The following is a 23,832-nucleotide window of genomic DNA, read 5'->3' as shown; positions in this document are numbered from 1 at the left end:
GTATATGTACATCTACTTCTTACTGGAGATCTATATTTCCACGTATATTTATATATGGAGGTGTGTGTGTATATATATGTATATATACGTATATGTGTATATATGTACATATGTGAGTATGTATATGTGTATAGGACTTGTGTGTATGTGCGTCTATGTCTGCATATAGATGTGGGTATGTCTGAATATACATTGTTTATATATATGTGTATGTGCGTATGTGCCTGTATATGGATGTGCAGAAATGTACATATGTATGTGTATGTATGCATGCGTACTTGCGCGTGCGTAGCATATGTATAAATCCTTAACTACCTAAACTCACTGTCAACTGAAATGAACAAGTCAACTTATAGCGACTACGAAAATCTTAAATGGAATCTTTTACTAGCCAAACAAATGACACCTAAAAAACCCTTTCTCTCTTTCTATCTCTCCCTCTCTTTCCCTCTCTCCCCCCTCTCTCTCTCTCATCTACTTCATATACATGGCTGAAAAAGCAAAAAGCAGTCAAAATTTAAAACCTAAAAATTGAAACTCTTCCTCTCCACTCTTACCCCCACCTCTTTTTTCTTTACTATCCTCTCTCCCCCTGCCCATCCCTATATCCATATATCTCCACCCACGCCTACCTGAATCTGCTACCCCACACACACAATACAATTTAATGTATTTTAACCTTCAAAACTAAAATATTGTCGATACCCGTCTCCCTCCCCTCATTATCTCCTACCCCCTCTTTTTTCTCGTACTTCTTCTAAAACACTTCTTCCAAATACTAACAACCATTTCTGCAAGGTCTTACGAGGCTGTAGGATCGTAAACATTGTCCAACATCCGAAACATATGTAACCAAACAGATAAAACGGTAATAAAAATAAAACACACACACATATACACCCACACCCACACACACATATATATACACATATACACACACATCTATCTATCTATCTATCTATCTATCTATCTATCTATCTATCTATCTATCAATCTATCTATCTCTCTCTCTATATATATACTTGATTCCTCCAGTCTTGACAGACGTGTTTTAAATATTCTCTCCAGTGTTTTTTCTTTTAATGATTTGGAATTCATTCCATTTTCGATTTTTTCCAAGGAACTCTGCCTTTTGGATCATTTTGGACCATTTGGAATTTACCCATTGGATTGGAAATTTTCAATTCGACCGTTTTGGATTTTACCATTCTTGGATTTTTTACCCTTCACCGGACTATCCATTCATGTGAAATCTTTTTATCATTTTTCTTTTACCTCCTATTCCCCTTACCTCCCCATTTTTTTAACCAAGTAAGATCTGTGACTTACTTGTAGTTTCATTAAATACTTTTATATGCTAAATCCGATCCCGCATTTTGCTAATTCCTGCCCTCTGATGAGAAGGAGAGTATTTCTTCGAAACTCCGCGGATTAAGGACTATCACCTTATCTTGTGCTTCCTTTTTTAAAATTAAATATGTTTTTAACTCTTTTTCAAGATGTCTTTTAACATGTTTTATTAATCATTTGTTCAAATTATAAGCTCTATTTCCTTTTCGGTTTTATTGAGCTTTTACATCTGGTTGAGATTACTTTACTTGTAAATATTAACTCTTTAATATTTATAATATATTTTAAGTTTACCATTTTGATTACCTTGGTAAACTTATTGTAATTTTTATTTTTTATTTATTTATTTATTTTTATTTTATATATATATATATATATATATATATATATATATATATATATATATATATATATATATATAATGCGCAGTCAATCAATTAACAGATATTTCCATGAAATATTATAATTATATTCCTACAATTGCCCTCATGACGAACATAGATTGTCAAGTGTGCCTTATCAATCATCACCATAAAAATACGTCACAGAAAAAAAAAGAAGAGTTTACGTAATCTGATAAAAATAGTCGTAACCATATGAAAATTGGTTTACTAATTCACACGAGTCGTCGCAGTCGCTTTACCTTTCTTCATTTCTTCACTTTTGGTTTTACATAAATGAAAAAAAAAATGCAAAGTAAATTACTATTTTAAATTTGTATTTTTTTTTTGATAACTTTTCACTGGGCATGCTGTAATAATAAGGATTAAAAAATCTATAGAAGAAAACATAATTAAAAAAAAAATATCTGATGAGATCTAAAGGCTTCAGAATAGTTTACAGTTTGTACGTTTCTTTCTTTTCTTTTTTTTGTTTTTTACTTCGATTTTATTCCCAAACATTTCTTCTCGTATATTCATATATTATCTTTGTATTTAGCGATAATATGGTATTTTTGATCAATTTTTGAGAAAGAAGATTCTAAAAAATTGAGTTGTTATTATTACTATTAAATAGTAATAATAATAATAATAATAATAATAATAATAATAATAATAATAATAATAATAATAATAATAATAGCTGTTATTGTTCTTGGCTCACAAAGAGCTTTCGCGTAGGTCATTAAAAATCTCTCCTTGAAACCAACCTATGGCGTTCCCTGGACGCTTAATGACATCAAATCCCTTCAGATGTCCAGTACTCTCCACCTGTTTCGATAACATTTACAAATAAATTTGCATTATCATAACAGCCGCTTACCATTGATTTCTCGCCGGCAGTGGCTATTGGTCTCCACTGGAATTTGAGTGGCAATAAGCCTCTCTAAGTTCCCAGTTCACTTCGCACTTGTCCAGCGGATGTCTGATCAGCGCTCTCTCCTCAGTCTTTCCATCGTCCTTGACTCTTCTCGACTATTTATCATCACTCTTTTTTTTTGGGGGGGGGCGATGATGAGGCAATGACTGGGTGGAATAGCAGACTTATAGATATGCAACTTCAATGTTCTTGTTTCCATGTAACTCTTCTTCATCTTTTGCCTCTGCAGCAGTTTGTCTGACCCGCGCATGTGGCTCATGTGTATTAGTTTCCGCATTCAAGGGGTTTCCTTAATATTTCAACTGTTATCATTATCGTTATTCGTTGTATCTTTTTAGTTATTCCTCTGATTTCAATTTCGTCCATTCTTTTTTTCAAAGTTTTTCGAAATTGTTCCTAGTGCTCATGCTATTATATTTATTATCTTGATTTTCTTCATTATCTATATTCCTTTCAGCTCTCTGGCTAACTCTGTATATTTGCTCCGTTTCTCCTTTTCTTTGATATTAACCTTGTCAGCTGAAACAGCAAAGTCTACGATTTGGCAGGACTTTTCTTTCTCGTTAATTATTACGACACCCGGTCTTCTTGCTTGGATGGGGTTGTCTGTTTGTATGCCCATGTCTCATAAGACTTTGTGATTCTTGTTTTCAAGTACTGTTGCCTGCTTATATTTGTACCACTTGTCTGTGCGTTCGAGATGCAGGTGTTTGCACAACTCCCAGTGTACTGCCTTTCCTGCTTGGTCGTGCCTGTTCTTGTATTCCTTTTGGACTAGTTTGCTGCATTCGCTTACTATATGGTTTAGCGTTTCGTCTCTTTGTCCACATGGCCTACATTTACTGTTTTCTTGTGTTTTGTCGATCTTTGGTTTGATGTAATTGGATCTTATCGAGTTATCTTGTGCTGCAGTTATTAGGGATTCATCCTTATGAATTTTCCGTGTAGTTTTTTTCTCTTTCCGTTATTCTTTTTTCGTTTTACTCTCTGTCTCTGTTTTGTTGATTTTTTTCGTATCCCTTGCTGTCATTATTATTATTATTATTATTATTATTATTATTATTATTATTGGTTCACAAGGAGCTTTCAAACATTTCATAAAGGGTCTCTCCTTGCAAACAACCTTTGGTATTCCCTGAAAGCTGGGAGACAACAAGTCTTCCCAGTTTTCCAATACTCTCCACCTCTTGATAACATTTGCAAATGAATTTGCATTATCGCTACAGCCGCTTACCATTGATTTCTCGCTAGCAGCGGTCATTGGTCTCCACTGGATTTTAGTGGCAATAAGCCTCTCCATGTTGCCAGTTCTCTTCACACTTGTCCAGCGGAGGTCTTGTTAGTGCTCTCTCCCCAGTCTTTCCATCCTCCTTGACTTTTCTCGGGTATTTGGCATCATTCTTTTTTTTTTTGAGGGGGCGGTGATTGGGTAATGGGAGGGGATGGAGGACGGGATAGAGAAACTTATGGATATGCATCTTAAATGTTCTTATTCCCATGTAACGCTTCTTCATGTTTTATCTCTGCAGTAGCTCGTGTATCCCATGCATGTGGCTTAAGTGTATTAGTTTCCGCATTCAAGGGTTTTCCTTAATATTTCAGCTGTTTTCATTATTGTTATTCATTGTATCTTTCCAGTCTTTCCTCTGATTCCAATTACTCCCATTCTTTTTCCAAAGTTTTTCGAAATTGTTCCTAGTGCTCCTACTATTACTATGTACTATCTTGATTTTTTTTATCATCCATATCCCTTTCAACTCTCTGGCCAGTTCGGTGTATTTACCCTGTTTCTACTTTTCTTGATATTTATCCTGTGGTCAGCTGGAACAGCAAAGTCTACGAATTGGCAGGACTTTACTTTCTTGTTAATTATTACATCCGGTCTTCTTGCTTGGATTGGTTTATCCGTTTTTATGCCCATGTCTCACAAGATGTTTTGATTCTCGTTTTCAATTAATGTTGCCTGCTTATGCGTATATCATTTGTCCCTGCGTTGGAGGTGCAGTCTTTTTGAACAACTCCCAGTGTACTGCCTTTCCTGCTTGGCCGTGCCTGTTCTTGCATTCCTTTTGAGCTAATTTGCTACATTCACTTACTATATGGTATATCGTTTCGTCTCTTTGTTCGCAGAGTCTGCATTTGCTGTTTTTTTTGTCGATCTTTGCTTTGATGTGGATGGTTCTTATCGAGTTATCTTGTATTGCCATTATTAGGGATTCAGTTTCTCGGTTTACGTGTCCTTTTTTCATACACGTGCAGGAGTTTTCGTTATACCCGTCTTTTGTTATCCTTGATAATCTTTCGTGTAGTTGTTTCTCTTCCCATTTTTCTTTTCTTCTTTTATTATTTGTCTCTCTGTTTTTTGCTTTGTTATTTTTTCCGTGTCTCTCGCTGCCATGATTATACTTTGAGTATTTTGTATTATATATTTTTCTAGTTCTTTTTTGGTATCATTTACTTATTATTATTATTATTATTATTATTATTATTATTATTATTATTATTATTATTATTATTATTATTATTATTATTATTTATCTATATCTTAATACCGTAGAACTTTTAACATACGCACGCGTGTCACGGTTTCCAGATCGGGAGATCCTATTTATTAAAAATGTGTTACATGATAAGGGCTGTCCCCTTTTCATGTAAGTATAAAAATGGAGAATTTAGTTTTTAAAATGAAAATGAAATAGCAATAGACAAATTCGAACCTCGTAATCTGGGTTTAGAAATAGATTACGTGTGAGAATTTAAAAATGTAAAGCAAACATTTGTTTAGAATATAGATAAATATTTCAAGGAAAGAATGTTAACTATCAAGTTTGTTATGAAATTTTAAATTGAAAGAATACAGCTTATAAGATAATGTTTTTAACATATTGGATAAATAGGTTACTGAGAAATAGGAAATGTTTTGGACACGTATGTCCATAACACGTGAAAAAAGGCACACGTTTTAACATGTGTATGACGTCACGGAAAATAGAAAGTTCTAGGAATAGAGAAAAACTTTAGTTAGAGAGTTAGACAGTCAGTGAGAAAACCCAGAGAGATTCAGACGTTTAGGAGCGAGACGTCACTTCAAGAAAAAATGTGAAACTTTGAATTCTTGATGATGGAATCACGGCCGTGTGAAGAATAAACCATCAAGTGTTTTTTTGTAAAGCTCGTCTTGTGTCTTATGATTCTTACAGAAAGGTAAAGTGGAATTGTATTATATATTTGTGTTATATGTCTTTACATACACGTCTCAACATCATCATGTCCGAACTGTCTGAACACTATGTCCTCACTCAAAGAGCTTTCTTCTTCTTCTTCCATTCTACACAACAAGGAATGAACATTTTCATATATAAGAATCTCTTTTAACATGAACAATATCTCTCTAAGTCTCTTATAAACGAACAATCTCTCTCTCGGAGTCTTTCAACATCCCTCACTGTAATAAGACTCCTTCTAAGCATCTCTCTCTAAGATAAGCATCTCTCACTAAGAAAAAGCATCACTTACAATAAGACTCTCTAAGACTCTCTCTCAATGAAACCCCTATATGACAAATAGAGGATAGAAGGTGAGAATATACCACGAACATAAAAGTTGTGTATAAATACGCTAATTTAATGTTCGTAGTATATTATCACTTTTATATCCTCCGTTTTAATGAATAGGATCTCACGACCACCAAAGACGCAATGTAAAAAAAGAAGAAGAAAATAATAATAATTAAATAAAAAAAAAATGATGTTGCTTTTGGGCCGTACGTGAAACTCGAATATGCCTTCTTCGTCTTCTGGCTAGGATACAAGGGTAGTAGCTGGCATAATGATATCGTAGGGTTTCCGTTTGCGCCGGGTGTCCACAGACTTTTATAAGGATATTGGAGATAAACCGTAATAATCAGATATATTCTGACACTACATTAACCAGATTACTTGCAGTTTTAACAAAGGGTTACAATAATATCGCGAGGTCTCTATCTACACTGAACGTCTACAAAATGCCCAGCAGAAATATATTACATATGAAAGATGCTGCTGTGGAATTTCTACAGGTCCCAGTAGTTATTATCTATATATTAATTTGCTTGTACGTACGGTGTCACGTCATCATCATCGCAAGCATTAATCAATGAAACGCGTCATCATCATCGCAAACATTAATTAATGTGAATTATCTCCCTTTATTGTTCAATCTTTATCAGTTAAAAATCAGTAACCCCTTTTATTTCCCAAAAGTTACCGAACAAAAAAAAAAAATAATAATAATAACTGTCTATTTATGGTTCCGGATTATTTTAAAGGCAATTATGCATAGAAGGTATCGTTCCACAGTTTAAATAGTATTTTACTTACATTTTTAACGATGTCTTCTGTTTATTATTGTAGGAACGTTTATTCTATTTTATTCAGTAATAAATATATTTTTTACATTTAACGTTACGAGTTCGTTTTTTTTTTGTTTACTGTGCCACTTTATGTTTTTTTTATTTACTTTTTATTTACACAACAAAAAATATGTTTCGAAATAAATGTTACAAAAGTCAAGAATGACTTTATTAAATAAATCACCAAAGTCACCATTCGCAAATACACTGAGTAACATAGTCAAAACATATTTTACGTCTTGTTCTGTTTTGCTTTTGTTTTACGGCATATCAATCTTTTTTCGTGTTATTTAATGCCGAATCGAGTAATTTTGTAACATTTACACATCTTCACGTTGTTTACATAGTTATTATTTATGTTTTGTCTGTTTTATTTGCTTCTTTTACAGGCATTCATCATCTTCTAATGCCCACTGACAAAGCATACATATTTAAATACTATAAAAAATGAACACGACAATTTTTTTAATATGAAATAAAACACTTTGTTTCATTACTTACAATTTAATTTATTTAAAGAAATATTTATTTCCTATTTAAAGATTTTCAGTATATTTTATTTAACCGAAGAAATATTTATTGTTCATACATATATTTTTTCCATTATTTTTATTACATTGTTAGGTGAAGTTTCAGAATAGTTAACCCCCCCTCCCCATATTAAGAATGGCTTTCAGCATGATTCTTACAATAGCGGTATCAAAGTTTTTTTTTTAATTATTATTTTAAAACAAATTATACAAAAAAAAAGATACAAGACCATTAAATTTTTGTTTTCATTAAATCGCTATTTAGGTGAAGGTTCAAAATAGTTAACCCTTCTCCCCATAACCGTTTTTTTATGCAGTAAAATAAAATACTGTTTCAATAATTATGGTTTAAATAAATATTTATTCCTTATTTAAAGATTTACACTATAATTTTTTTTAACCGAAGAAATATTTATTGTTCATACATATATTTTTCCCTTATTTTTTTTACATTGTTAGGTAAAGTTTCAGAATAGTTAACCCCCCTCCCCATATTAAGAATGGATTTCAGCATGATTCTTACAATAGTGTTATCAAAGTTTATTGATTTTTCTCATTTAACAAAATTTATAAAAAAGATACAACCCCCTCCCCATATTAAGAATGGCTTTCGGCATGATTCTTACAATAGCGGTATCAAAGTTTTTATTTTTTTTATTTTAAAACAAATTATACAAAAAAAAAAGATACAAGACAATTAAATTTTTTTTTCATTAAATCGTTATTTAGGTGAAGGTTCAAAATAATTAACCCTTCTCCCCATAACCGTTTTTTTATGCAGTAAAATACTGTTTCAATAATTATGGTTTAAATAAATATTTATTCCTTATTTAAAGATTTACAGTATAATTTATTTAACTGAAGAAATATTTATTGTTCATACATATATTTTTCCCTTATTATTTTTTACATTGTTAGGTAAAGTTTCAGAATAGTTAACCCCCCTCCCCATATTAAGAATGGCTTTCAGCATGATTCTTACAATAGTGTTATCAAAGTTTATTGATTTTTCTTATTTAACAAACATTATAAAAAAGATACAAGAACATTTTAAACATTTTTTTCATTAAATGGTTATTTAGGTGAAGATTTAGAATAGTCAAACCCTCTCCTCTTATTAAGAATGGCATTTTTATTATTTCAGCATGATGCTTACATTTTTCTTAATATAAAAAAAAGATACAAGAAAATGTTAAGCTCTTTTTTTAAAATTAAACTGTTAGATCAAAGATCGGAATAACTTACTTTATAGCCAATTAACCAGCTGTATTAAAATGTTTTAGCATTTAATACCTAATAAGGTTTTCGCTTCAATTGTCACAAGCAGACGATATCGATTCAAAGGAGGTAATTCGTCAACAATTGTTTTAGCCGAATTTTACGGTAAAGTGTAGTGGATTGGTGGATATATTATACATATCCCCCAGTTTGTATTTATTTGCTTCCCCACTGAGCAAATTAGGCACAAGGCCGTTTTTTAATGTGGAGAGAGAGAGAGGGAGGGGGGGAGGGAAATGGGAGTTGGATAGGAACTGTTGGTATGAAGAGTTGCCCCGACATTGACCAAGGTAGATATGTGGGGTTGATATTTATTTGCTGCCCACATCAGCAAAATGTGGCACAAGGCCGGAAAGTGGGAACCCCGCAGGCTCCCCTAAAGGAGGGGCACTCCTGCAATTTTAAAAATTACCTGAGTAACCCCGTCGGCATTCCCCGGTCGGGGCGCCTCAAGCAGCAAGCAATAAACTTGCCCCACCGGAAAGCCCGGTGGCAAGGCCTGGGAGGGTGGACCTCCTAGGTATTACCCAGGCGGTGTACCTCAGTCCAACAGGTGCTGGGCCGATTCCCGGCCCTTCACCTGTTGGGCTGAGTGTCAAGTGACGAATCCTTGACTTGACTGGTCAGATATGTGGGGTTACCCCCACATATGGTCTTTGCTAGTCATAGCTGGTCTTTGCTAGTCTTAGCTTGCAGTATCTGTCGGAACAGATACTACACTTTGATCTTGTCGCCCGGGCCGCAAAGGGCGGGGGCCAGTTTATATACATATCCCCCAAGTTATTCATTTGATAAAAGCAATATTTAATGAGCATGGTTCTTCTTGCCAGGCAATGGGTTTACCTGAACCAACAGGTGATCCTCCAATAGATAATATGACTCGAAATACAAACGGGCCTAATGTTGAATTGTTAAACAATGAACAATACTATAATCAAGGCTGTCATGGCAACTGAAAAAGAAGCCCCACACAACAATTGCTTCTATTTAGATGCCCCAGTCGGACCAGGAAAAACCTTTTTATTCAACATGTTATATGATTACTTCACCTCCAGCAGTACTGTAACCGCCACTGCGGCATTGCTGCAATGCTACTAACTTCAGGGAAAACACTCCACAGTATATTCAAACTACCTGTACCTCTGACAGAAACCGGTGTCTGTAACGTTTCTCCTGTATCAGAGCATGCTTCTTTTTTGAGAAAGGTAAAGGTATTCATCATAGACGAAGCCTCTATGATACCTAATCATGCACTGCTTGCTATAGATAGATGTTTACAAGATATAATGGGTAACGATAAAATATTTGGTGGAAAATTTCTCATACTTGGAGGTGACTTCAGGCAGATTTTGCCAGTAGTACCACATAGATCACCTACATCTATTATAGACACCTGTCTTAAAAGATGCCCATTGTGGCATCATTTCAGTCAATTACAACTAACACAAAACGTCAGAACTAACATAAATGAACAGGAGTTTTCTAGATGGCTCCTTCATCTTTGTAATGGTACACTAACGAACAGTCTTAATGACGTTCCTGTAGATGCCATAGATGTTCCTGACTATTCGGTATGTAATGGTTCTCTAATCTCAGAAATATTTGATTGCAGCCCTCAAGAAATGGAAAATTGAATCATCATGACTCTAAAAAATACAGAATGTTTAACAGTAAATGTAGAAATTCTAAATAATCTTCCCGGAGGCATAAATACATATTTAAGTGCAGATTACATCTCCGATGATGATGCTGAACTTCAAAATTATCCTATCGAGTTCATAAATTCATTAACTCCATCTGGAATGTCACTTCACTGACTTAATGTGAAAATAGGGGCAATAGTAATGCGACTACGAAATTTATCCATAAATCAAGGACTTTGTAATGGAACTAGGATGAAAATAAAAGAATGTCATCAAAACAGCATCATTGCTATTTTAATTAATGGATCTAATAGAGGTTCCACAGTTATCATTCCAAGAATTAAGTTAAAGCCAAGTGATACAAATGTTCCGTTTGCATTTCATCAGATACAGTTTGCAATACGATTAGCATATTCACTGACCATCAATAAAGCACAAGGCCAAACTTTGGATAAGGTTGGTATATATCTTCAACAACCTGTATTTTCTCATGGTCAGCTGTATGTGGCATGTTCAAGAGCTCGATCTAAGCACAGTGTGAAATTTAAGGTAATGCAACTGCATAGAGATGATAATCAGGGCAGAAAGCGTGGCGTAACATATACTAAGAATATTGTTTACCGTGAAGTGTTATGAAAACAATCAGGAACAGCTATGGAATCTAAAAATTAACTTGGATGTAAATATGATTTTGGAAAAAAGATTTTTTTAAATTGCTTTCCTTATATTTAAAATTCATAATTTAATGAAAAAGTAGTGTACAGTTTGTTTAACCTACCTCACATCATTTTGATTATCGAAAAATCAAAATTTAACTGTATTTCGTAAGATTTACAGAAACACTTCATTTTCTATGCATGTAATACACAAGAGTCTGAATATTATAACAGATTACAATGTTTTTATAGAAAAAACTTTTGTACAGAAAATTCAAAGTGTTTTATTTATATTATCAGGAAGTTGTGATGCATTAATTGAAATCTATATCACTAATTCGACTTAAAAATATTTGTGAATTTCCAAATGTTCATTGAATAAAATTTAAAATAAATAGAAAAGTCTATGTTGCATATGTAAAAGTTGACGGTTGCTTATTTAACTTTATTAAAAGTTATCAAAGTCAACCAAGAACTGCTCAATATTCTGGCTTAATGGATCATTTAGCAAGGAATGAAGATGGCGATTCTAGTGTACCAGTTATTCTACCATCTTCATTTACAGGAAGTCCTAGGAATCTTCAACAACTGTATCAAGATGCAATGGCAGTTTTCTGTAAATATGGAAAGCCAGACCTATTCCTTACCTATACATGTAATCCAAGATGTCCTGAAATATTAAACAACTTGGGGTCATCAGCACTTTCACAAAATCGATGTCAACAATGTCACACAGTTTTTTTTAAATTCACAGTCTGACTCCCCAGAACCTGCTGACTGACCACTATTCTCACTCCAAGCAGCTGATCAACATCCCTGTCACCGCCTCAATCATCACCAGCACTTCCTGACAATATCAACAGCATCAGTTACGATCGCATTGGCCATCAATAAAAGTTTTTACAGTTCTTTGTTTGTTCTACTTGCTTCCATACGTTCATTTTTGTAATATAACAATAAGGAATTTCTTATTGATGTGTTTTACAAGATTTTAACTACCGTGGAATTTCCACGGGTCCTGCGAGTTTTTATTATTATCATTATATTATTACGCTTATCGCTCCGTCCATTATCATGCATCCCTAAAAAAAGGAAAAATAAACCTTGTCACCCTTGAAAATATTAAAAAAAAAAAAAAAAAAATTGGTGTCGCCGTTGAGGCAAAACTAATAAAACTGATTTGTTTTTCTTGGCCTTTTGGCTAAGATCAAACTGTAGTATCTTTCTTCAGGTGCTACATTTCAATTTCTTCTCTCTCAGTGGAAGAGAAATCCTTTACGGCTAAGACAATTTTTTCTTCACGTTAAAAAGCGACCCTGGTGTCTAAATCTGTCCCGTGAGGAGGCATTGTGAATAGATACTATGTTTAATGTAACAAAGTTTTAATATCAAAAAAGTAACTGAAAAAAGTTATTTCTGATTTAATTACAAAATGCCCTGGAAATGTCACTTCTGATCAATTATAAAATGCGCTAGAAAATGTCCGTTCTGATTATTTTTTTTGTTTACTTGCCTCCTCACAAGGGTGGAATTGGACATGAGGTCGGTTAAAAATTCATGGAGAAACCAGCTCCCCAAAAGGGGCACTCTAGTTATAAATAATGTACTTTTTGACGAACTTTATTATTTTATTTTTGCTGCGCACCACTTTTGAATTGTAGGCGTTTTCGAACGTTATCAATTTAAATTCAATTTTAAACCTAGCATAAGACATAGTGATTATGTAATGCCAACATCAATTAATAGATATTTTTTTTTTTTTACATGGAGGTCACCACTTATCAAGGCCCGGAAGCCACTACAGGATAAGGGTTATTGCGCGTACATTAATCAATGAGATATTATCGTTGTAATTGTTAGTATTGGAGATTTGATAAAGTGTCTTAGTCAAGGGGGCGACTCATCAGGAATTTGTTTATGTTGGACTTGAAGACATCCAAGTTGTAGTCAGGTGGGAAGCAGGCAAACGGAAGAGAGATCCACAGTCGTGGACTTCCAAGAAAAGATTTGCTCATGGAATCTACGTTTTGATTTAGGCACAGGTAAAAAGTGGGGAAACTTACTGACAGTAGTTTCAGCTAGACGGGCGTTTATCGTGAAAGATTGGTGAGGGGGGCCCAGAGATTTGAGCTCAGACGAGCACTTATCATGGAAATAACGATAAAATAAAAACAGGCTCGCAACATCTCTTTTGTGGAGGAGAGGTTGCAAAGAAGAGAAAAGGGCATCCCCCCCACTAAGCCACGAAAGCTTTTTTGTACTATGTCAAGGCAGGATAGGCTGTTTTTAGCAGCTCCTGCCCAGACGTGGGAACAGTATTTCATCCTTGGACGTATTTGGCTTTTATACATTTGGAAAATTGCATCAGTAGTGAGATATCTTCTGGAGCGGTAGAAGGATCCCACCATCTTCCCAGCGACCTTGGCAACAGACTTGATGTACGTGCTCCATTTCAGATCAGGAGTAAAGGTCAAATCCAGAAGGTTGTCAAAACATGGAGCATCCCCAAGACGAGAGCCATCCATTTCAATTGATGCCAGATGGGGATCAGAGCGTTGATGATGTAAAAATAGGAGTTTGGTTTTAGATGCATTAGAAGTAACCAGCTACGTCTTCCCCCACTGTACCACGCGCTCGAGATCAGAGGAGAGAGAATCAGAGAGAACTTTGTCACTTGGATGAATCATTTCTTGTTCTGTATTTGTTTTATTCCGTATAACAGAAGAAGGTAATGGACTATTCCAAATATATTTCACATGTTTGGATGGAAAGGCTTACTCTCTTCGTTACTGTTCGCTAAAGTTCCGGTGTCCATTTCGTCATGTTTCATAAAACGTTAGAAGAAGATTTCTCTCTTATATGTTTTTTTTTAAGAAAAAAGCTAAATATAAATTGCAATTTTATTAAAAAAAAACAAACACATTTATCTTTTAGTTTTAAGATAGCCACTAGCGAAAGAAAGTTACTAAACACGTTTTTTTTTAAATTTTGATCGTGTTCATTGTTCTATGGAGTCTGTCGAGCGGCTCGAGCGCATCGTGACGCACAAACGTTGTTGAGTCATTCATTGCTGGACATTCAATACAATAGCTGTAATCAATAAGGCCATGTTTTGAATTCCTACAAAACGAAAATTTCATAAAGCGTGACAACCTATAAATTTGAGCAAGACTGTGTCGCATATCTTCACAAGTTTCTACATTCTTTGCTATTATGCCGTGTCTCGTTATTAAGTCCGTATGACCCATTTTTCGCGCTTCAGAAAAAGAAGTCGATATAGTGAAATAACACACACACACACACACACACACACACACACACTTTATATATATATATATATATATATATATAAAGGAACTCAAGTTATATATATATATATATATATATATATATATATATATAGTAGTAAGTTATAAAATATATATAGCAATATAACTTACTACCTAGCTCTACCTACGTATTAAGCACCGTTAAAGTAAATACTGCAAGTTTACGCATAAATTTATACTTTCGTATATTGATTTATGTGATTAAATTAAGTAATCATATATATATAGGATTTTTTAGAATGTGAGAGATTGTATATAATAAATTCCACAGCCAAACAACGTCGCAGCCCACAAGAGCCATGACAGTCAAAGAATCGGAAGTCCAAGACTCGAGTTTCGCCCTCATTTGGGCTCATCAGTTAGACACATCCGAACTCAGGATTCGAAACCCGAGCCTCTTGCATGCAAGGCAAGCACTCTACCAATTGAGCAAACGCCCTGTACACAAGAATTTCAATTAACCAACACAGATCAAGCAAACCGCGCCGAAATCCGACTGTGAGACATCAGCTTGGGGTTATTAGATGGTTGGATGACGGGTCCCTTGTTGAGACGAAGTAGGTTCATTTCACATTTATTATATATATATACTAGCAAAAGTACCCGTCGTTGACTGGGTTCAAAAATAGCCTACAGAAAATGGACTCTGATTTATGAAAGTATGATAGATTATGAAAAGGAAGGGTTGTAAAGAGATAGCTTCGAATTTGGAGGTATCAAACCCAAAGCAAAATATGATGAAAGTAAAAATAAAATAGATAAATCCCATTATTTATTATACCATACCTGTTCACACTGAAACACTTATCACAATATTCTGTGGATATATATAAAAAAAACCTTGTTAAACTTTGTGACATATTTACATTCTATGGAGGTCAGGCGCGAATGAACACCCCATAATTTTATTATACCATATTTCTCCAAACTGAAACATAATTATCAAAGTATACTTACGCAGATAGATATGAAAAGTCTTTATTAAAGTTTGTGCTTATTTCGATTCTATGAAAGCCAGGCGCGAACGCAGACCCAACAATTTTATTATACCATCCCTATTTAAGTTGAAACATACTTATCAAAGTATTATGTACATCTATATCAAAAACCCTTGTAAACGATTTTTTTAAATTTTTAAATTTTTTATTTCCATACTTTGTGGACCAGGCGCGAACGCAGACCCCACAATTTTAATGAACCACGGTTCTGCCAGATCAAACATACCCATTCCTGAATCTCGATACATCTTCTATCATTATATGTGATCCGCTTTTATTTCGGTTTCGATTCAAGCTAATGCGCCCAAGTCATATAGATATATATTTTATTTTTGAAATCGCAATTTTATAATATATAAGAATCCATAGAACATTAACTCTATAATAATATATACGAAATCTGCAAGAATTAAAATATCATATTTAAGCTCACTTTCTAACCAGGCTTTGCCGGGCGTTGGCGCTAGCTTAGATAAATACTTTTGCAGTTTGAACAAAAAAGCTACAATAATATCAGAGCGTCTCCATTTACACTGAACATTTACAGAATGCCAACATCAATATATTACATATGAATGTGTCCCTTGTGGAATTACCACAGGTCCCGCTAGTAATATTTATTATTCTAATTACTATTCTTACAGGTGTTGCTATAGATGTTTATGCAACTGAAATAGATTTGTGAGATGACCAATTATGCATTAATACATACAGTGACTAGTAATTATGTTTCTGTAATCGCATATATTTCTAGTTATTATTATTATTATTATTATTATTATTATTATTATTAATAATAATAATAATAATAATAATAATAATAATAATAATAATAATAATCTTTATGCTGGTCTATTTATTCTCGCGTTGCTAAATACACTCGAAATAGCGTAATTAAAGCCAAATAAATAAAAAGACAAAGAAAAAGAAAAAGAAAATAAAGAATATATTAAAACACTTGTAGCGTATCCTGTCTGCCTAAATGAATGATGTTAGCGGACAGCAAACCCAATAATACTAATATTATAAAGATGAAGGTTTGGATAATAATGGCAGATACAAGAAGCACTCGACACTGGCGCGCGTTTGCTGCTACTTGTTCGGCAGCGACTACTGCAGCCTCCTGATCGATCGAACATTGGTTCAATAACGAAATTGTCGCTGCCGCCTTAGCAAGAAAGCCCTGTTGCCGCCGTCAGTGCGAGGAGGAGTCGGAGTCGTGATCGTTGTGGTCGCAGTCAGTTGGCGACAAGCAGCCTGCTTCGAAAGGAGGCTGCCGCTGTCGACCATGCTCATTGCAAACACATTGTCGCTGCGGAATTACTTTTGGATTTTTGTACTTGCTATCACCGTGAACGTGGTCGGTTTGTTAATGGCTTATATTTATGCCGTTTACGACGCGAAAGCTTACCATACCAATTCTCAAAAAGGTGCCTTCTACAACAACCAACCGGCCGCCACTGCCGCCGCCGCCGCCGCCGCCTCCGTGTTAACAGTGAACGGAGCTGGTAATGCAGAAGAAGGAGGGGAGGGCGGAGGCGGATCCTTGTTAGAAAATTCCATCTTTAGCCGCTATAATCCCGCTGAGCGCATCGCCCAAGTCGTGAGATCGGTAATGAACTTGCGCTCAGCGTCGGTAGACGTTTCGTCATCCGAGCCCCAGGGTCTGAACAGCGTCACAAGCATCGACAGTGACGGGCGGGATGATATCTACGATTTCCACAACGCCACGTACAAGAATACGTACGTTACAATAAACGGCCCCGGTCGGCTAGGGAATAAGATGTTTCAATATGCCGCCCTTCTAGCAGTGGCTCATCACTATGGCTACACGCCATTCATTCCCTCAAACAACGTTCTTATGGAAGTGTTTAATCTTCGCCACGATCTCCTGCTGGACATCAGCAACGATGACAGATTCGGAGAACGCAACCCAGGTGAATATGATGCCACTATTTTTGAGAAGCTCAACTCGGACAAGAATTGGACACTTACCGGATATTACCAGTCGTGGAAATACTTCACTAATATCTCCAAGATAATTAAAAAAGAGTTTACATTTAAAAGCGAAATCTTAAAAGAGGCCTTTAAAGTGCTAAAGAAATACGGGCTCGGCAAAAAGACGCTAATTGGCGTGCACATCAGGCGTGGCGATATGTTGGCACAGAAACTGCGCGGTTATAATGTGGCCGATGAGACATATATCAATAAAGCGCTGGGTTTTTACCGGAAGACAGTTAGCAACCCCGTTTTTCTAATCAGCAGCGATGATATGAATTGGGCCCGCAATTCAATACCAGAATCTTCTGATGTTAACTTTGTCGGTGGGAACAGTCTTGGTGTGGACCTTGCAATCCTGGCTAATTGTCAGCACAGTGTTATTACTTCCGGCTCCTACGGCTGGTGGGCAGCTTGGCTCGCGGGGGGAGACACCATCTATTTTAGCAATTATCCGCGTCGAAATTCGTGGCTTAGCTCAATCTATAACAAAAATGATTACTATCCGGAATGGTGGATAGGTATGGAATGAGTAGACCCGGTTATGGTTATTCTGTTATTGTTCTTGTTATTATTATTATCATTATTATTATTGATTTATTATTATTGATTTATTAATATTATTACAGTAATAATGATTATTATGTTGTTATTATTGTTACAATAATAATATTTAAGATTATTATAATATTATCATTGTTTATGTAATAATAATTATTAGCATTACAATAATAATTATTATTTTTCATAATTATGCGAATAATCATTGTTATTATTACAATAATAATAACAACAATAATAATAACAACTATTATTATTATTATTATTATTATTATTATTATTATTATTATTATTATTATTATTTCCTACGAAGTTTTTACACAAGTCAGTATCAGTGATTTGCTCACTGACAATAACGAATGGTGTTCCCTGGAGTCTGAGTGACAACAACTCTCCTCAGATTTCCAGATTATTATTATTATTATTATTATTATTATTATTATTATTATTATTATTATTATTATTATTATTATTATTATTATTATTATCATTTAACCGATGTCCACCTTTTCTCGTTTCAAAATTGAAAATAGCAAAAAAAAAAAAAAAGAAAAGAAAAAAATGATGGATTGAAGCAATAACAGCAACAATAACACGATTTTTCGTTCTTTTTTTTTTTTTTTACAAATACCACAAACAATTATATAAAAATAAGTTATAGTATAAAAAAAAACCAATAAAAAAACGGAAAGGTAATTCACGAAGTCCTCTGATTCTAGATTAGAAGGACGCTTGTACAAAAACGAAACAGGTAAGTCGCATCCGTTAAAATATCTTCTTCATCCTTTGTTAATGCGCACGTGCATTTCTAGTTGAGATGCTCTTACACACACACACACACACAAAAAAAAAAGAAAAAATGCAAGAAATAATAATAATGATAATGATAAAAAAAACAAGCTCGGTAGAACATTCGCTGAGAGAACACCATTTTCGAACAAAAAAAAAAAAAAAAAGATGATAATTTGCTATACAAATCTCCTTTTTTTGTTCCTTTGTTTTCAAAACACACAGACTAGGAAAATAGAAACTTTCGTTCGACCACTTTTTCCTTCCGCTGTTTTTTCACACCACGCCCTTACCCCCATCCACCCCCTCAATCTTCTTACTAAATCACACTTTCTCATCAAGAACAATTTGCCTTGAAAAATTTTTTTTTCATATCTTTGCTCCACACACAAAGACAAATCGATCGCTATAATGTGATGGCATCATTTCGGTAAAATAAAAATTAAACACAAAAACATCTTCATCATCTTCGCGACCTCTTTTTCTTGTTGCTTTTGTTGATGCTGTCATGCTTCGGCATTTTTCATGCATAAATTGAACCTCTATTTTTGTTTAGTTGTGTAATCTTCGCCTTAACAGGTCTCACTTTTTATCATTATTATCATTCTTCTTCTTCTTCTTCTTCTTCTTCTTCTTCTTCTTATTCTTATTCTTCTTCTTCTTCTTCTTCTTCTTCTTCTTATTATTATTATAAAAAACATCTTTAAAATATGACATCAACATAAATTTTAAATGTTTACATTTCTAAACGTGTATGTGCGGATATGAGATAGAATGTCGGTGACTGCTGTATTGCTTATTGTTCGCGAATAACCTCTATTAATACAATTATCTGATCAAATATCGCGCGCATGTGTGTGTGTGTGTGTGTGTGTGTGTGTGCGTAATTAGCAAGAATTAGAATGATTTGTTAAAAAAAATATACCCCTCGCCAAAATTTTAGATAGTTAACAAAAAAAAAAACGAAGGAAAATATTAGGAATCAATTTGATTTCCAAAATCCAATACTTATGCAGAATAGAAACAGTGCTTACTAATTAGAAACCCATTCTTAATATGGGGGAGTAGAGAGCGTTGTGTAACTATTCTGTATTTTCACCTGACGATTTAATAAACAGAAGATACCGTAAAAATCGTAAAAAAAAAAAAAAAAAAAAAAAAAATCTCGCATTTGGAAAATCCTATCTAAAAAATAGCGCAGTCAGTATTCTGTATAAACACCAAAAATCCTATTATTTGAAAAATAGTAAAAAACAAACAAAAAAAAAACAACAAAAAAACCCCAGCAAAACAAACAAAAAACCAAAACAAAAACGGCATGTACCCCTTCCTTCCCTTAAGTAAACAAACATAAAAGAAAAAAAAAACACCAAATATATTTATGAGATGTAAATTTCAACATGCTGTAAGACGTCCGCTCGAACATTATTGAGAAAAATAACATATATTCCTCTATTGAATTATCTTAAAGAATATGTAAATATTTTGTTTACACGAAATTGATTAAGAAAAATAACTGAATGGGGAGAAAAGTGTCCCGGGCATCGCAGGCGCTAGCATCAATATCTATGAAAACCAAAATAAACCAACATCTTTTAATACATACAGCAGCTTTATATTCTAGTAAAAAAGCAGGTATCACCAAAACACACACGGTCATATACACACGCACACGAGTCTTCGAGCCCCTCTCCAATTCCATCTAAAGCAATCACAAATTAAACAATTATTAGTGTCAACACGTGACATCATTTCTACGATTAACAAGGTTTTTACACGAATAAGAATTATTTGATTTGACAGCGATACGATTCTTTTTGAAACGTAGTAACAATTCGACTTTACCAGTCATCGCCATATTTATATCACAACGATAAAAACAAACAAACAAAACAAAAAAACAAACAAAAACAAAAAACAAACAAAAATAGTTAAACATCGTTCTCTCGCTGGTCAAACTGCGACTCTGCAATCAAAATAGTATCTCATTTATGTAAAAAAAAAAAAAAATTATAGAGAAGACAATGACAATAATCCTGAATCTCTAAGGGGTCCCTATGGGTAGACCTCCATTCCCCCATCTTAAAACTTCGAATAAATCCTATTTTTATAAAATCTAAATCATATATAACTAAATCTTCTGGGAAAGACAACAGGTGCATCTTCATTATTAGATTGAAAATAGAAAATCGAAAAAAAAAAAATGAATTTCCATTAAAAAGCAATGTTATCTACTTCTTACGTCAATTTCAGCTAAAAGGAATGGACGCTTCTGCATTATTGAAAGCGAAATTTTTTAGTCGATAAATGGAGTTTTCAGATAATTTTTTTGCCAATTCTATTAAGTTACAATGGTAGCTTCCAAATTATGCAGTCGAAATTATCTTGATACTACTGTATTATTTAAAAAAAAAAACCCAACTTTAATCGTGTTAGCAGGTGAAAAATTTGCGCTATCTTGTTTAAATCGAAACGGATAATTACCTCCCTTTTGAACTTTCCTGTGTTTTACGATCGTTTTCTTCAAATTCTATTTTTCATTTTCTTTAATAAATAATTTTCTACTTATCGATTTTTGTAATTTTTGGATATAACCATCTAAAAAATACGAGGAATACGTAATAACGTTGTTTTCATGTGAAATTCAGTATTACGATTTTCGAAATCTCGTCCCAATAGGGTAGAAACGCCAGGAAATGTAATCTGTTTTATTGTCATGTCGCAATTAGTTAAATATAACTGCGATGTAATCATGTAAATATTACATAAAGCATGTACTTTAATGATTCCATGATTCAGTGATATCTGCCATTAATTGTAACAAGACAGACTGCAGTTGCTTCCCCTGACTTCATGCTGTTTATTTATGTATAACTTGCAATTTCTTTCGGTACCAATTTTCATTAATATTTAATGTCCTACTTCGTCGTAGTTCACATTTTTTGGGTATATTACTAATTTAAACATGACAATTAAGTAGATACGATTGGTTTGAAATGAAATTCAATATTCCCATTTTCAATTTTCGCACTAATAACGAAGAAGCACTAGACAATAGAAATGGTTCAGAATCTCTTCGTTCTCAATGTGCCGAATCTCTACGTCTTCCCTAAGGGGACTACATAAAACCCTATTAAAATTTATATATATATATATATATATATATATATATATATATATATATATATATATATATATATATATATATATATATATTGAAAGCTTTTTAACATTGAAAACCACGTAAATTTTTTTTTTTTATATAAAAAGTTAATTTTTTGATTTTTTGTTGGAAAATTATTTTGGTAGTAAGTTATTTAATCTCCCGTAATCTTTGAACAAACCTGCTTTTTCGAACTCACAATAAACCTAAGTTTTCAGGGATCATCAGTTGTTTACCATTGAACACTGTTTTGGATATTAAAATAAAAAAAGTATATTAAATCATTGCCCCCAGTAGTGTTGATCGAACATAACCTTCCCTATACAAAAGAACAAAAAATATTCCGGATAATGGATCCAGTTTTCTGTTCCATATATCCAATTTATTACTGGCCTGGGAAGGCCACATGTAGGCAAATTTGGGTATATTATATTGGTTTGAAAATACAGGTTCTTTTTTATACCAATTGTCATAAAATTTTAATCATAGAATAGTATTATAATCTTCAAAAAGCCTGTAAATTTTCATATAGTTTAGTGGCATAGAACAAGGTATGAGCTTTTCAATAATCAATTTTACCACAAGTATATATATATATATATATATATATATATATATATATATATATGTGTGTGTGTGTGTGTATGTGTGTGTGTGTGTGCGTATCATTACATATTTTACTTGTAAAATATGTAATGATACGCACACACTGAAGCCTTTTATATATATATATATATATTATATATATATATATATATATATACTTGTGGTAAAATTGATTATGAGCATTTCAATAATCAATTTTACCACACACACACACACACACACACACACACACACACACACACACACACACACACACACATATATATATATATATACTTGTGGTAAAATTGATTATTGAAATGCTCATATCTTTTGTTCTATGCCACTAAACTACATGAAAATTTACAGGCTTTTTGAAGATTATAATACGATTTTATGATTACAATTTTACGACAATTGATAAAAAAGAACCTGTATTTTCAAACCAATATAATATACCCAAATTTGCCTACATTTTTATATATACTAGCAGGGCCATCGGCATTGCCCGGTCGTAAAATACGCTTAAATATCTTTTGATTAATGCAGATTTCGTATTTATTATTATACTAGCAGTTCCGCCAGGCTTTGCTCGGGCCCTATGTACTGTTCATAACTTTATGTGCATGTGTATAAATTAAAACGTGGTGATATGTACAGTAACGCCTTTCTATATAATAGGCTTCCTTAACTATCATAGAGAAAAGTTGGTAGAGACCGCAGAAATCAAATTTTTAAAAACTTTGACTCCAATTTTGACCCCTTAACATTTATTGTTTTGGGCTCAAATTAAATTAAAATTTTTGACCCATGTCCAAGTAACCTACATCTTAAATTTCAAGTGTTTAAAACCAAAATTGTTGGAGGAGTTTGGTAGAGTCTACAAAGGTCAACTCTGTAAACTTTGATCTCTTGCCAACCAAATTTTCGCCCCAAAACTCATAAAAAACTTGCTGCATGTCTGAATATCCTTTATGTAAAATTTCAAATATTCAGACCCAAAATTTGCCGAATAGATTGCTAGAGACCGCAAAGGTAAAATCTTTTGAACTTTGACCCCTTGGAAGTAAAAAAAAAAACAAAAAAAAAAAACGATTAAAAAGTTTGTCCTATGTCTGAATACAATTTATGTAAAATTTCAAATGATTAGACCAAAAATTAGCTGAGTAATTTTGTAGAGTTCTCAGAGGTCAACTTTTTAAAAACTTTGTCCCCAACTATGACCCCTTAACAATTATTGTT

General features: G+C 33.5%; 1 protein-coding gene across 1 annotated transcript; it reads left to right on the top strand.

The window, feature by feature from the left end:
• The first annotated feature begins 16,646 nt into the window (after positions 1–16,646).
• Positions 16,647–19,303, top strand: LOC145295899 (galactoside alpha-(1,2)-fucosyltransferase 2-like). Its single transcript, XM_080141661.1, has one exon. The coding sequence runs from the start codon at positions 16,783–16,785 to the stop codon at positions 18,022–18,024; it is 1,242 nt and encodes a 413-aa protein (XP_079997787.1). The 5' UTR covers positions 16,647–16,782; the 3' UTR covers positions 18,025–19,303.
• Positions 19,304–23,832: the final 4,529 nt, after the last annotated feature.

The sequence above is a fragment of the Euprymna scolopes genome, chromosome 16, assembly GCF_053919585.1.
Source record: "Euprymna scolopes isolate OS-2025 chromosome 16, ASM5391958v1, whole genome shotgun sequence".
NCBI lineage: Eukaryota > Metazoa > Mollusca > Cephalopoda > Sepiida > Sepiolidae > Euprymna > Euprymna scolopes.
Note: the sequence above shows the minus strand (reverse complement) of the source record. Positions and strands in the feature narration are given on the sequence as shown.

What these genes read in the sequence shown, in the direction of transcription:
- LOC145295899 (XM_080141661.1), top strand. Translation starts at nt 16,783, where the DNA reads ATGCTCATTGCAAACACATTGTCGCTGCGGAATTACTTTTGGATTTTT.